Genomic DNA, 16,659 nt, shown 5'->3' with positions numbered 1-16,659 from the left:
AAATTCGTATGTTGGGACATTCGTATGTAGAGGTACCACTGTATAGATTACGTCACACGATTGTGACGTCATAGAGTTGGCGGAACGTATCTCCGCCATCATGTTTTAAAAAGTAGGTTCGTTAGTTTTACAGTAGGAGGAAACACTCTCAATCCTACCTCTTTTAAGATACAAACAAAGTTAAAAGACTAACACTCAGTAAAAATAAAACCCAGGTTACAGCGAGTGAAAAATCCAACGATGTTGCCGCTACGGCGGCAGAGAAGATATGAGGAAACATGAAATAGTTTCGAGGTACCTCGCTAGGGTGCACAGGTGGTACACCTGGCTATCCAATCGGCAATTGGCGCGAGTTTTGAAATTTCTGCCGTGACGTCAGAGACGTAAGCTATAAATATACAGTAACTACCAGGTAAGTCTTATGTTTAAAATGCATGAGTATTGGGAAGTCGTAACAGGAAATTAACGGACTTAGAGTATGCTGATGACGCTGTCATTAGCATACCAGAATGCATGAAATATTACATGAGATTGGGCTCAAGAAAACCAGATGATGAGAACAGAATATGCAATGAAAGATGAAATATCATTGAAAGGAGAAAGAATTAATAAAGTGGAATCATTTAAATATTTAGGAGCTATGATCGCTAATACAGGATCTTTAGAATTTGAGTTTAATGAAAGATTGAAAAACAGACAACGGTTAGGTTAAGTAAAATTTGGAAATCCAATTGCCTGAAATTACATAAAAAAAACAGGCTATATATCAGTTCAGTGAGATCGATGTTACTGTATGGACATGAGTCGTGGTATGACAATGAAACAATATCCAACAGATTTTGTAGCTTTTAAAACAAAGCCTTCAGAAGAATATTGGGAGTTCAATGGCAGGACAGGATTAGAAATTAATATATGAGAGATTACCCAAGTGCCATATGTGGATGAGATCATGGTGAGGTGGATGGAGATGGTTTGGGCACATTAATATAAAGAGATAAAGAAATATATTTATATGTTTGTGCATGTTTTTCTCTTGTAAAATTTTAAAAGCCTGCATTTCATAGAGATAAGCAGTGTGACCTAGACATAACAAAATATGACATTCGGAGATAATTTGTATTTCTCCTAACCATACAAACCTTAGCTATTTACATGGGTATTACTTTCGGCGTAGCTGAAATGGCGAGCCATTAGATTTTAACGAGGGTTAACTACCCCCGTGCTAGTTAGCGAGGGGGTAGAGGAGGGGTAGCTAGCTACCCCTCCCCCCCCAACACACCGGTAAACTGATTCACTTCGCTTAGAGGTAGGACTTCATGGGGGACAGGGCTGGCGGGCAAGTATGTGTAAATAGCTAAGGTTTGTATGGTTAGGAAAAAAACAAATTATCTCCGAATTTGTCATTTGTTCCGTAACCGAAATAAAAACCATGCTATTTACATGGGGTGACTTAACCCTTACGTAGGGTGGAAAGTCCCAGCCTTACTGGCTTTGGCTTTACCCAGGGACTCAGAATCCGAGTGAGCAGCACTCGAGAAAAGGAGTCCCTGCACCTCGCAAGTTCCTTGCTTCGCAAGGAACGTGTGGCCTACGAAAGCTTGTGTGTGGAGGAATGAAGTGTGACTCGTCCTAGATATTTGACCTGAAGTCCTTTAGGTGGAATTCTAGACTAGGACGTTCCCAATACCACCTCGTCAGGGTATGGGGGACGCGCCAGTATTATATCAATACTAGGAACACAAGGAAGCATGGTTTACCTGCAGTGGTTTGAGGTCAGCTATGCAGAGAACCCAGGATGCTGCTTTCCCCAAGAGAGGGGAGGATGAAGAAAAGAGTAAGGGCCAGACATACTTTTTCATTCATGCAGTCTAAAACCGGGTAACAATGCCCTCAACCTTCTGCTACCTGTCCATTAAGGAGCCTGAGGTTAGACCAGCTGTTGTGTAGCCACCACAGGGCCGATAGAAAACATATCGAGGCTCCTGTGGGTCACATCCTGCAGGTAGTGGACTGTGAAGGTCGTTTGACGCTTCCAGACCCCAGCTTGTAGCACCTGCGTCACAGAGAAGTTTCTCTTGAATGCCAGGGACGTTGCGATGCCTCTGACATCGTGCGCTCTAGGGCAACGTGACGGAGGAGGGTCCGGATTCAGGGCATGATGGATGACCCTTCGAATCCCAGCTGAGATGGCATTCTTGGTGACCCTCCTCTTCATCCTTCCTGTGCTCACAACCAGGGCTTGCACGCGAGGACGAACTGCAGCTGTTCTTTAAGATAACGCCTCAGACTCCTTACTGGGCATAGTAGGAGATGGTCTGGGTCATCTGTTACAGAACGGAGACTCGAAACCCTGAAGGAGTCGAACTGCGGGTCCGGAACTCCAGGGTTTTGAGTCTTAGCTACAAACTCAGCGACGAACCTGAACGTTACCTCTCCCCATCCCCTTGAATGGGCGACGTCGTATGAGAGACCATGAAGTTCACTGACATGCTTGGCTGAAGCCAAAGCGAGCAGGAACACCGTCTTCCAAGTCAGGTGTCGATCAGAAGCCTGGCGTAATGGTTCGAACGGAGGTCTCTAAGAGCCCTGAGAACAGGAATCACGTTCCATTGAGGAGGTCTCACTTCCGACTGAGGGCAGGTAAGTTCATAGCTTCGTATGAGCGAAGAAAGTTCCAGCGAGGAAGAAATGTGTATTCTTTTCAGCCTGAAGGCCAGGCTTAAGGCTTAGCGTTAGCCTTCACCGCCGAGGCCGAAAGGCGCATTTCTTCCCGCAAATATCCAAGAAACTCCACTATTGCTGGAATAGTGGCATCGAGACGAGAGATACACCTTCCACAACACCAACCACCGAAGACTCTCCACTTCGCCAGGTAGACCATTGCAGATGACTTTCGCAGGTGTCGAGACATCCTTCCCGCAACTTGTTGCGAAAAGCCTCTCTCTGTGAGGAGATGCTGGATAGTCTCCAGGCAAGAAGCCGAAGCGATGCTATGGCTTTGTGGAAGATGTTGTAGTGTGGTTGAGTAGCTCGTGTCGTGGAGGAAGATCTCTCGGGAGTTCTGTCAGGAGCTGCAGAAGGTCCGGGAACCACTCTGCATGATGCCATAGCGGAGCTACTAAGGTCATTGACAGGTTGACTGATAGTCTGGTCTTGATGAGTACCCTTCTCATCAGACCAAACGGTGGGAAGACGTAAACGTCGATGTTGTCCCATCGTTGTTGGAAGGTATCTTGCCAGAGTGCCTTGGGGTCCGGGACTGGGGAACAGTGCAGCCGAAGCTTGAAGTTCAAGTCTGTCGCGAACAGGTCCACCGACGGGGAACCCCACAAAGTCAGGACTTTGTTGGCTGCTAGCGGATCCAAAGATCACTTGGTACTCACTATCTGCAATGCTCTACTCAGAATGTCAGCGAGTGCATTCCTCTTGCCCGGAATGAAGCGAGCCGATAGTGGGACCGAGTGGACTTCGGCCCATCTCAGTATCTCTACTGCAAGATGAGATAGCCATTGTGAAAAGGTACCTCCCTGATTATTGATATACTGTAAGCCACTACCGTGGTGTTGTCGCTCACGACCACCACGGAGTGAGTCGCCAGGATCTGTTAGAATTGTTGAAGTGCCAGATATACGGCCTTCATTGTAGCAGATTTATGAGGAGGCACTTTCCTGGTTCTGACCAGAGGCCTGAGATCCTGTGGTTAAGAACGTGGGCCCCCCACCCTTCTTTTTGAAGCGTCCGAAGACAGCATCAAATCCGGGAGGAGGACGAGAAGATCCACTCCCCTTCGAAGGTTAGCTCCGTCCCCCACCATTGAAGGTCCGTCCATTCTGCCGAACCCATAGGGATCAGAATGTCTGGGGAATCGAGGCCTTGATTCTACCGGGACTTGAGCCACCATTACAGGGATCTCATCCTGGGGCGGCCGTTTGGAACCAGACGGGTCAAGGGGGAAGGTGCCGTAGGGCAGGAACCACGGTTGGGCTGGAAGTTCTTCTCATCCAAGGAAAGGATCTGTGACCCTCCTCAGCCTTGCTATCCTGTCGTCTGATGAAAAGGCTCTGTGGAGATTGGTGTCCAATATATTGCCTAGATATACTAGTCGTAGAAAAGGAGGCAGAGAAGGCTTCTCGGGATTTACCATGATCCCTAAATCTTGGCAACGTCCCAGAAACTTGTCTCGGTGTCGAAGAAGGGTCGACTCTGAGTCTGCCAGGATCAGCCAGTTGTCCAGATAGCGGAGAAGACAGGATGCCGATCCTGTGTGTCCACAAAGATATCAGAGTGAACACTCTGGTGAATACCTGTGGTGCTGTGGAGAGACCCCACACAGCCCCTTGAACTGGTGGATCTTGTTGTCTAGGCTGAACCTAAACTACTTCCTGGAAGACGGATGGATTGGGATCTGAAAGTATGCGTCTTTCCGATCCAGTGTACACATGAAGTCTTGCGGTCTCACTGCAAGTCCGACCGTGTCTGCTGTCTCCTTGCTGAACGGAGTTTGTTTGACAAACTTGTTCAGAGATGCGAGGCCCATGACGGGTCTCCAGCCTCCAGACGCCTTCTTTACAAGAAAGAGTCGACTGAAGTAGCCTGGGGAGCCGTCGACGACCTCCTGGAGACCATTCTTCTTGAGCATGGTCTTGAATTCTGCCCAAAGGGCTAGTCCCTTTACCAATCCCGTGGCATAGGAGCTCAACGCCACTGGATTCGCTGTCAGGGGCGGAAGAGACGTTAAGAAAGGGACGCGATATTCCTGACTGATCACGGAGATCGTCCAGGAATCGGATTCGAGTTGCTGCCACCTGAATGCACAACTTGCCGGCATTCCCCCACTGATGGACATGCAGGGGGATTGCCAATCCTGGTGCTCACAACCTTGGCCACTCCCTCTAGGATTCTTGACTTCCCTGGAGGACTTCACGCCCTCCTTGTGGACTTCACGCCCTCCTTGTCTCTGACAGGAAAGGGCTACTAGCTGGACACGTTCGTCTATGCTGCCGCTACCGGTTTCTTCGTTTTGGATTGGCGAGGTTGTTGAGGCGCTGGAGGTTTGTAGGGCTTATATGTAAGAGCCCTTTGGAGACGAGAATCGTGGTTCGATTTCTTCACCCTCTCAGCTGCCTATTCCGTACCCTTGGGCTCAAACAGACTCTTTCCCAAGATGGAAGAGTGTCTGAGCCTACAGGTATCCACGGCTGGAGCCTTCGAGTGGAACCTCTCGGCCACCGCATCTCTTTGTTTCAAGATCGAGTTTGCCCACAAGTTCGAAACTTGGTGGGCCAGAAACTCGATGGTACGTGTGCCCGAGAGGAGGAAGGTCTCCCGGGCTTTCCTGATGCTCTCCTTGGACAGATCCTTGGGTCGCAGCAGGATGCCCAGAGACCCTAGCCAGACATCCAGCCACGAATTGGCCTGCATGACACACTTTGCGACCTTCTCCTGACTCAGGAACTCTGTTGTCGAGAATGTCACCTGCTGGCTAGAGAGTCTCTCAAGAGAGACTCCCCTGGAAGGCTCTTCCACAGAGTGGTGCTCTGAATCAAGCTGCTCTCCTCCTGGTGAACTGGCAGCAAAGTCACTTGTACCCAAGGTTCTACTTGGGGGAACTCTTAGAGTCCTTCGATTCCCTCCTAGGAGGGATACGTAACACCAACCAAGAAGTCTGAGGGCTCTTCTCTCTCTAACACGGGACGATTCTCCTGCTCGAGGTGGGGTTTCTCCCATTGGTGCGGTGGGAGAAGGTTTCACCTCAGTATAGGAAGCGTGCTGGTGCTCGCGCGATAGGAAAACCTCAGGGGTCGCGCGCGAGAGACGCTCGCGCTCGCGCGATGGGAAAAATCCAGGGGTCCCGCGCGAGAAACCGTTGAAAACATTCTCGCGCGGGCGAGACATCATTGGGTGAGCAGGAATCAGATTGAAGAGCCCGTGAAAAATGTCAGCGCACACGCGTTCGAGGTTGTTGGCGCCTGTGCGTGAAAGAAAATCGACAGCGCTAAAGATCGACGGTGCTGAAAGATCGTCGGCGTTTGTGCGCGAAAGAAGATCGTCGGTGCTTGCGCACGTAAGAAGATCGTCGGCGCTTGCACGCGTAAGAAGATCGTCGGCACTTGCACGCGTAAGAAGATTGTTGGTGTGGGGAACCATAGGAGCCTGCGCGCGGACGATCGTCGGAGCTTACGTGTGTAGGAAGATCGTCAGCGCTAGCGTGCCAAAGAAGATCGTTCGCCAAGAAGATCGTCGGAGCTTGACGATCGTCAGCGCTTGCACACGTAAGAAGATCGACGGCGCTCGAAGATCGTAGGCGCTTGCGCGCGTAAGAAGAACGTCGTGAGAGAAGATCGTCGGCACTTGCGCGCGTGAGAAGATCATCGTCGCTTGCGCGCGTGAGAAGATCGGCAGCGCTAGCGTGCAAAAGAAGATCGTCGGCGCTAGCGCGCGAACGAAGATCGTCGGCGCTTGCGCGCGTAAGAAGATCGTCAGCGCTAGCGGGTAATCAGCGCTCGCTCGTGAAGAAGATCGTCGGCGCTTTGAAGATCATCGGCGCTTTGAAGATCGTCAGCGCTTGCGTGCTTTGAAGATCGTCAGCGCTAGCGCGCGAAGAAGATCGTTAGCGCTAGCGAGTAAGAAGATCGTCAGCGCTAGCGCGTAAGAAGATCGTTGGTGCTAGCGCGCAAAAGAAGATCATTGGCGAAAAAGATCATCAGCGAGCACAAGCGCACTGAAATGAAGGACGATCCGGAACTGGGACCTAAGGGGCTTACTCACAGTGTGAGAAAGCCCCTTTGCCCCGAAGGGACCGGTGCCCGTTGGAAAATGGGGTGCGTAAGCGCCCACAGCGTCAGCAGCCAGGAACGGAGACAGCAGGTCAGCAGGACTAGGAGATGGTGAACAGCGGAGAGGACCAAACCGCTGGCTGGTCTGAACAGGAACAGTCCTCCAAAGAGGAGTCTCTATGAGTGGTCTCGTGAACACTTCGTAGAAGAAACTAGAAGACACTGATGATGGCGCCCCATAGGGCCGTTGGATCAGCAAGCTGACCTATAAGGAGAAATCCTCCACAGAGGAGTCCTTATGAGTGGCCTCCCTCGCGAACGAGAGAGGTCACAAGATCTTGCAGCTGCTCAGCCCCTTGAGTATAGCTGCAGGTGCGACCACTCAGCTCCAAGAGCATAGTCGCACGAAATTCCAAGGTCCGGTCTTGCAACCGCTCAGCCCCTTGAGCATGGTTACAAGAGAGGTCGCTCAGCACCACGAGCAAAACCGCCCGAGGACCAGGAAAAACCATCCAGGAATTATTAAGGTAAGAGAAGTTCCCCTCTGCAGGGGAAAAAACTCATACCTGGGAAGGAAACCTCCCTCGGAAGGGAAGTTACCCACCGCTGGAGGCGAACCTACCGAGCGTTCTAAGATGAACTAGAGCTGACAGTTGTCACGGGAGAACTTCTAAGTGAAGGGAACATGCCCATGACGACGTCCTAGAGAGGCGGCAGCAACAGCTGACTCCCAAGGCACAAACAGGGCAGCTCTGCTTCGTTGGCACATTAGGCAAACGAAGAAACCAGATCGTTACTGGAAAAAATAAAATGAATAATTAGTTACCAATAATTCCTCCGGGAGGAATTCCGCAGAGAGACCCTGAGGGAATAGAACATAAGAATTACAAATCAAGTATGCGCCCTCCTCCCCCGCTGACATTCACGGGAGAAGGGGGAGGGCGGAGAACTGTAACAAAAACAGAATTAAAACAGAATTATAAATATGTAATTCATTTAAGAATGTTCACAAAGTAAGAATAATTCAACCCCGAAGGGAAGTGTTCTTTACAGAAGCTGAAAAGTTAACAAATACAATTAGATTCATTGAAAATAATTGAGACAAATAAACGGAATAGCAACTCAACCCGCAACGGGAAAGAAGCTACCGTAATAGTACGTAGTACAGTAGTAGTAAAAGGGTGAACGACCTCGAGTAGAAAGGGAGAGACCGTAGTCAATCTAAACTCCCAAGTTCCCTTCGCTGAGAGTCCAAGTTCCCAGCAGAGAAGGAGGAACAGCGGAGAAAACAGGTGAATGGAGAAAGTCCAGCGATGACGATTCCCCACGGCGGCCGAATATCGGAAGCCGAAGGAACGATCGAAGGACCAAGAGACCGGTCCCCAGAAGAGCAACCGCGGTGGCCTGGGACTACGCGGTGACGTTGACGTACACTACACACACAGCAACACTGAAAAGGAAACTTACTAATTTCTATACTCAAATATATACGTAAACATAAAGAATGTTTCTACATATATTAACCCTTTTACCCTCAGGCTCTTTGGAAATTTCCAACCCTTAACCCCCAAGGGGTTATTTTTTCCCCAGCACATTTTGCAGCATATTTTCTTTAAATTGCTCTAACAGCCTTAATTTTTGTCATAGAGAGGTCAGGTTGGTCTCATTCTCTTGGAAAATGCCTGAATTTTCATAAAAAATTATCAAAAATATGAAAAAATTAATTTTTATAGCATTTTTTTGCATGGACGTACTGGTACGTCCATGGGGGTAAAGGGATGGCTTTTGTGAAACGTACCAGTACGTCCTTTGGGGGTAAAAGGGTTAAGTATAAGAAAAGTAAGTAATTAAGTAAAGACAAAATATTAATGGCTTCCAAGCGAGGGCGGGAGCAGACACGTCTGCCCACAGCCCGAGCCAAAAGCGAAGTGAATCAGTTCACCGGTGTGTGTGTGTGGGGGGGAAGGGGTAGCTAGCTACCCCTCCCCTACCCCTCGCTAACTAGCGCGGGGGTAGTTAACCCTCGTTAAAATCTAATGGCTCACCATTTCAGCTACGCCGAAAGTAATACCCATGTAAACAGCGTGGTTTGTATTTTGGTTATGGAACAAACTAAATTTTATTACTAAAATTGTTTTTACTTTCAAAGTAGATCTGAGGAAATTTGAGCATACTAAAATCTGACAGCCATTCATTTTAAAATCTTTCCAAACACTCGAGTCAAGGATCATTCTTAAATATGGTACTTAAATTACTTTTACCTTTGCCAAGTCAATTGACCAAGGAAGCGCCGGTATGACGGTTTGAGGTTTCTGCAGTCAATAATACAGGTATGGAAGAGGTAACCCGTACTTAAACAATACAAGAATTCAACAGAACCAGGAATACGTGGAAGATATCCAGCATTACAACCATTCTCATATAAACCCTGGAAGAAAATGTAAATTCTAAATAAAAGACAATTACAGTATACACATTACCTATCAAGAATCATATCTATGAACTACAAACCTTTTTCAAAATTTAGATGAACATATTTAGAATCTTCTGTGGAAAAATTGGGGGAGGGTGATGTACCCTACCAGCACCAAATAAACTCAGCCGAGTCTCTTGTCAGGCAAGGAGGAATAGAAAAAAAAATCCCCTTTTTATTTCTTTTAATGTCAGCTATCCCAAAAACTGGGGGAAGTCCCATGGTAGAGAGAGGGATGGATGGATGGATGGATGTTACTAACATATGAAAGGTAATGGCAATTCTACCGACAGTTCAGGTAATGAAAACAAGGTCGTTTCATAATCTCATAAGGATCCATATGTATGATCTAAAGTCTAAACTACTGTGTTAATTACAAAAATCCTAATGGTGATGGTCAACCACTAATGAGAATGACATGATAGGTATGGTACATCTGTAATTTTCACTGTTCAAATTATCATTTGGAATTTTATAGAGATCAAAACGACTACAGACAGCGTTTCTCTTTGATTAAATCAAAATGGGTCATTTGTGCAGATCCCTTCAGACTAGCCTCTCTTTAATATCATGAAAAATATCCTAGTAGTCACATACTCAGCTGGCAGAAAAAAATTACCCAAAACTTTAGTGAACAGAAAGTCTACAATATTACAGCTAAGATAATGCCTGGGATACTTTACTCCATCAGCTTTCATTTTGTTAGCTCTTTCAATGACAAGGGACTTCATTGCTTTCCTCATAAGAAGTTTAGCCTACTTCACAGTGATATACCAAAAAAGAAGTATCCTTCCTAAGAAGTATTTTACGTTGGGTGGTATATCTTGGCAATCTACGGGGATGAGCAACTTGGTGGAGTATCAAGAACTTTGGGTGTGGAGGAAATGCCTCCCTAAATCTTGATGAAGTCACTGGCAGCAGGGTGAAAGATTGGATTTATGGCGATGGGCAAGATGTCTTTTGTCTTTTTGGCGTCTACTCCTTATGCCTGGCAGATGATCTTACTAGAATTAGTATAGACTAGCAGGGGTCATTTGACTTAATTAGATAGTCACTGCGTATCACAAGGAACTAGCTATCCTTTGATCAATTTAGCCAATGAATCCTCTCGAGGCCCTTTGTACCAATAGGTGTAGGAGGAGATGGTGATGATAGACTACTCCCTTTGTGACAAATGACATAATTTATATCTAGTATTTTATACCAGTTTTTTCTTTTATTGTTTACATATTGTATATGAAAATCTTAAAATGTTATTTTGATAATAAAATAAATTTTTGAATATACTTACCCGGTGATTATAATAGCTGCAGCTCTGCTGCTCGACAGAAAACTCTACGGAAAAAATCCGCCAGCGATCGCTATGCAGGTAGGGGGTGTACTTCAACAGCGCCATCTGTCGTCCAGATACCCAGTACTCATTGTAAACAAAGAACTCAATTTTCTCCTCGGTCCACTGCGTCTCTATTGGGAGGAAGGGAGGGTCCTTTAATTTATAATCACCGGGTAAGTATATTCAAAAATTTATTTTATTATCAAAATAACATTTTTCAATATTTAACTTAGCCGGTGATTATAATAGCTGATTCACACCCAGGGGGGTGGGTAGAGACCAGCAATAAATGTTTACATTATTATGAGCTAAGGATTTTTTATTTCATTTTAGAAGTTATCAAAATAACAAAAACAAAATAAATAGGTACCTGGTAAGGAAGTCGACTTGAACAATTACTCTGCCTTTTTAAGTACGTCTTCCTTACGGAGCCTCGCGATCCTCTTAGGATGCTGAGCGACCCCTAGGATCTGAAGTATGAAGGGTTGCAACCCATACCACAGGACCTCATCAAAACCTCTAATCTAGGCGTTTCTCAAGAAAAGAATTTGACCACTCGCCAAATCAACCAGGATGCGAAAGGCTTCTTAGCCTTCCGGACAACCCAAAAACAACAATAAAAACATTTCAAGAGAAAGATTAAAAAAGGTTATGGAATTAGGGGATTGTAGTGGTTGAGCCCTCACCCACTACTGCACTCGCTGCTATGAATGGTCCCAGAGTGTAGCAGTTTTCGTAAAGAGACTGGACATCCTTAAGATAAAAAGACGCGAACACTGACTTGCTTCTCCAATAGGTTGCGTCCATTATACTTCGCAGAGATCTATTTTGTTTAAAGGCCACTGAAGTTGCGACAGCTCTAACTTCATGTGTCCTTACCTTCAGCAAAGCTTGGTCTTCCTCACTCAGATGTGAATGAGCTTCTCGTATTAACAGTCTGATAAAATAGGATAAAGCATTCTTTGACATAGGCAAAGATGGTTTCTTAACTGAACACCATAAAGCTTCTGACTGTCCTCGTGAAGGTTTAGTTCGTCTTAAATAGAACTTAAGAGCTCTCACAGGGCATAAGACTCTTTCTAGTTCATTTCCAACCATATTTGATAGGCTTGGAATATCGAACGATTTCGGCCAAGGACGAGAAGGTAGCTCGTTTTTGGCTAGAAAACCAAGTTGTAGAGAACATGTAGCCGTTTCAGATGAAAATCCGATGTTCCTGCTGAAGGCGTGAATCTCACTGACTCTTTTAGCTGTGGCTAAGCAAACCAGGAAAAGAGTCTTTAAAGTAAGATCTTTAAAGGAGGCTGATTGTAGCGGCTCGAACCTTTCTGACATGAGGAATCTTAGTACCACGTCTAAATTCCAACCAGGTGTAGCCAAACGACGCTCCTTCGTGGTCTCAAAAGACTTAAGGAGGTCCTGTAGATCTTTGTTGTTGGAAAGATCTAAGCCTCTGTGACGGAAGACTGATGCCAACATGCTTCTGTAACCCTTGATAGTGGGAGCTGAAAGAGATCGTTCTTTCCTCAGGTATAAAAGGAAGTCAGCTATTTGAGTTACAGAGGTACTGGTCGAGGATACCGATACTGACTTGCACCAGTTTCGGAAGACTTCCCACTTCGATTGGTAGACTCTAAGGGTGGATGTCCTCCTTGCTCTAGCAATCGCCCTGGCTGCCTCCTTCGAAAAGCCTCTAGCTCTCGAGAGTCTTTCGATAGTCTGAAGGCAGTCAGACGAAGAGCGTGGAGGCCTTGGTGTACCTTCTTTACGTGTGGCTGACGTAGAAGGTCCACCCTTAGAGGAAGAGTTCTGGGAACGTCCACTAGCCATCGAAGTACCTCGGTGAACCATTCTCTCGCGGGCCAGAGGGGAGCAACTAACGTCAACCTTGTCCCTTCGTGAGAGGAGAACTTCTGCAGTACCTTGTTGACAATCTTGAACGGGGGGAATGCATATAGGTCTAGATGTGACCAATCTAGGAGAAAGGCATCTATATGAACTGCTGCTGGGTCCGGGATTGGTGAGCAATATATTGGGAGCCTCTTGGTCATCGAGGTTGCGAAGAGATCTATGGTTGGCTGGCCCCATGTGGCCCAAAGTCTCTTGCACACATCCTTGTGTAGGGTCCATTCTGTTGGAATGATTTGTCCCTTCCGACTGAGGCAATCTGCCATGACATTCAAGTTGCCTTGGATGAACCTCGTTACTAGTGAAATGTTTAGACCTTTTGACCAGGTGAGGAGGTCCCTTGCGATCTCGTACAACGTCATAGAGTGGGTCCCTCCTTGCTTGGAGATGTACGCCAAAGCCGTGGTGTTGTCCGAGTTCACCCCCACCACTTTGCCTTAAAGGAGAGACTTGAAGCTTTTCAAGGCCAGATGAACTGCCAGTAGCTCCTTGCAGTTGATATGCATTGTCCTTTGACTCGAGTTCCAAGTTCCCGAGCATTCCCGACCGTCCAATGTCGCGCCCCAGCCTGTGTCCGATGCGTCCGAGAAGAGAACGTGGTTGGGAGTCTGAACAGCCAGGGGCTGACCCTCTCTGAGGCTGATACTGTCCTTCCACCAAGTCAGGGAAGACTTCATCTTCTCGGAAATGGGGATCGAGACCGCTTCTAGCGTCTTGTCCTTTTTCCAGTAAACAGCTAGGTGATATTGAAGAGGACGGAGGTGTAGTCTTCCTAACGATATGAACTGTTCCAGGGATGAAAGTGTCCCTATCAGACTCATCCACTGCCTGACTGAACATCGTTCCTTCTTCAGCATGTTCTGGATGCATAACAGGGCTTGACTTGTTCTGGGGGCCGACGGAAAAGCCCGAAAAGCTAGACTGTGAATCTCCATCCCTAAATACACAATAGTTTGAGGTGGGACCACTTGAGACTTTTCCATATTGACAAGGAGACCCAATTCCTTGGTCAGATCTAGAGTCCACTTTAGATCCTTCAGACAGCGACGACTGGAAGAAGCTCTTAGAAGCCAGTCGTCCAAATAGAGGGAGGCTCGGATGTCCGCTAAATGAAGGAATTTGGCTACATTCCTCATCAGCCTCGTAAACACAAGAGGAGCTGTGCTTAGGCCAAAGCACAGGGCTTGAAACTGGTAGACAACCTTTTCGTAAACAAATCTCAGAAAAGGTTGGGAGTCTGGGTGGATGGGGTAGTGGAAGTATGCGTCCCTTAGGTCTAAAGAGACCATCCAGTCTTCCCTTCTGACCGCTGCTAGAACGGACTTTGTGGTCTCCATGGAGAACGTCTGCTTTGTGACAAAGACATTCAGCGCACTGACGTCTAGCACCGGCCTCCACCCTCCTGTCTTCTTTGCCACTAAGAAGAGACGGTTGTAGAAGCCCGGGGTTTGATGGTCCAGGAATTTGACTACCGCTCCCTTTTCTAGTAAGAGAGACACCTCCTGTTTCAATGCTCGTCTCTTGTCTTCCTCTCTGTACCTGGGAGAGAGATCGATGGGAGACGTTGCTAGAGGGGGTTTTCGTACAAACGGGATCTTGTACCCCTCTCTGAGCAACTTCACAGATTGTGCATCTGCGCCTCTCTTCTCCCAGGTCTGCCAGAAGTTCTTGAGTCTGGCTCCCACTGCTGTCTGAAGAAGCTGGCAGTCAGACTCTGCCCTTAAAGGACTTGGTTCCTTTCTTCTTCCCACGTCTCCCTTCGGCACGAGCACCTCCTCTGCTGGAGGCTCTGCCACGAAAGGGCGGAATAAATCGGGACGCTGGAGTGTCCATCCTTGGTCTAGCTGACAAGGTAGGCAAAGGGGTGGCTTTGCGGGCAGAGGACGCAACCAGGTCATGAGTGTCCTTCTGTATCAAAGAAGCAGCAATGTCCTTAATCAAGTCCTCTGGAAAAAGACACTTAGAAAGAGGAGCAAACAGAAGTTCGGATCTTTGACAAGGTGTCACTCCAGCTGACAGGAAAGAGCAAAGGTTCTCACGCTTCTTGAGGACTCCGGATACGAACGATGCAGCAAGCTCATTAGACCCGTCACGTATGGCCTTGTCCATGCAGGACATGATGAGCAAGGAAGTTTCCTTCTCTGTCGGGGAGATCTTCCTGCTCAAAGCTCCCAGACACCAGTCTAAAAAGTTGAAGACCTCGAAGGCTCTAAATATCCCTTTCAACAGGTGGTCTAGGTCCGAAGATGACCAACATATCTTAGAGCGTCTCATGGCTAGCCTGCGGGGAGAGTCTACAAGACTTGAGAAGTCGCCCTGGGCAGAGGCAGGAACTCCCAAGCCGAGAACTTCTCCCGTGGCATACCAGACGCTCGATCTGGAAGAGAGTCTAGCAGGGGGAAACGTAAAGGCTGTCTTCCCTAGACTCTTTTTGGACTGCATCCATTCTCCTATCACTCATAAAGCTCTCTTGGACGAGGGTGCGAGGACGAGTCTAGTAAAGGCAGGTGAGGATGACGGCGTACCTAATACAAACTCTGACGGAGGAGAGCGCGGAGCCACAGACACAAATTGGTCCGGAAACATCTCTTTGAACAGAGCAAGAACTTTTCTAAAGTCCAAAGAGGGTTGCGTGGACTTAGGCTCGTCAAGGTCCGAATGTGGTTCATCAACGTGTGCCGCATCATCATCATCAGAAAGTCCATCATCCGAGTATTGAGGAGGAAGCGGCAATGGAGTAGGTAACGGCTGGTTAGCTGAGTCCGGTCGCACGGGTGCACGCGTGACTGAACCGGACGCAACGTCATGGAACTGTTGCCCAGTCTGTGAGCTGGCAACAACCATAGCAGCGCGGGGACGCACAGCGTCTACTCCAGACTGTCTAGTTTGATGTGGGTGAGCAGTGGCAACCACACTGGGTTGCGGAGGTTGACGCACCGCGTCAAAACAAAACAACTCTGACGGTTGTTGTACCTCGCGAACGTCAACGGAAGGCTCCGTGCGTCGCTGAACGTCAACATGCGGCTGGCAGGGCACACTGGAACGCATGGGTGGCGGGACTCTCTCAGCTGGAGTGCGCAAGAAGGTCGCCTCAGCGTCCACAGGACGCACAACCGAGTGTGTGGTTGGTTGTTGGTTGTAGGCAAGAGGCTGGAGCAGCAGCAACCTTCTCCGCACGAAAGTCCTGCATCAGAGACGTTAATTGGGACTGCATGGTCTGCAGCAAAGACCACTTAGGGTCTGCAGGAGCAGGTGCGGCGACAGACGGTGTAACTGCCTGAGGCGGTACCGCTTTGCCTCTCTTAGGAGGTGAGCAGTCATCGGAAGACTGTAGCGAGTCCGAACTGACCCAGTGGCTACAACTGGGCCGTTGGACTTGCGCGGAAGGGACCGACTTGCGCTTAAGTGGTCGTGAGACCTTGGTCCATGGTTTCTTGCGAGAAACCTCTTCCGCAGACGAGGAGTAAATGGGCTCTCTCGTCTTTGTGTGGGTGGGGCGATCTTGGGTAGATACGCCCGAAACCACGGAGGGAACGTCTGTTCGCTGATTAAAGCCTCTCGAACCCATTGGTCGTACGACATTGCTTCTCCCCTGGACTTGGGAGCTTGCAAGATGTCCCGGACTAGGAGGACGACAGGCACGAACAGAAGAACCCTCAAGCGCAACACTATCCACAACACTATCACTCACTTTATCACTTCCCACTGCACTTTTACTCTTCAGCTCCTTGACGTCCGCCATGAGCTGGTTACGGTCACTAGCCAGGGACTCAACTCTCTCACCCAGAGCTTGGATGGCACGCATCATATCAGCCATCGAAGGTTCCTGAGTGCCAGAAGGGGGATTAGGAGCAACCACTACAGGGGAAGGAATAGGTTGTGGGGCATGAGGAGAGGAAAAATCAACAGAACGAGATGAACTTCTCCTGACTCTATCTCTCTCTAGCCTACGTGTATATTTTTGGAATTCGATAAAATCGAATTCCGAAAGCCCAACGCATTCCTCACATCGATCTTCCAATTGACAGGTTTTATCCCGACAATTGGAACAAACGGTGTGAGGATCGATAGAGGCCTTCGGAAGACACCTTGAACAGTCCCTAGCATTACACTTCCTGAATTTTGGGACTTGAGAAGGGTCAGCCATTTGAATTGGTCAAAGGGGAATT

General features: G+C 48.0%; 1 protein-coding gene across 6 annotated transcripts in view; it reads right to left on the bottom strand.

The window, feature by feature from the left end:
- Window positions 1–16,659, bottom strand: part of LOC137623199 (transmembrane protein 135-like) — a 232,253-nt gene that overhangs the window by 41,090 nt on the left and 174,504 nt on the right. For all 6 annotated transcript variants that reach the window (XM_068353909.1, XM_068353903.1, XM_068353908.1 and 3 more), the window contains one exon: window positions 9,038–9,204. In XM_068353909.1, coding sequence (XP_068210010.1) covers window positions 9,038–9,204 — 167 coding nt within the window. The remainder of the gene's footprint in view (window positions 1–9,037; window positions 9,205–16,659) is intronic.

This window comes from Palaemon carinicauda, chromosome 30 (assembly GCF_036898095.1).
Source record: "Palaemon carinicauda isolate YSFRI2023 chromosome 30, ASM3689809v2, whole genome shotgun sequence".
NCBI lineage: Eukaryota > Metazoa > Arthropoda > Malacostraca > Decapoda > Palaemonidae > Palaemon > Palaemon carinicauda.
Note: the sequence above shows the minus strand (reverse complement) of the source record. Positions and strands in the feature narration are given on the sequence as shown.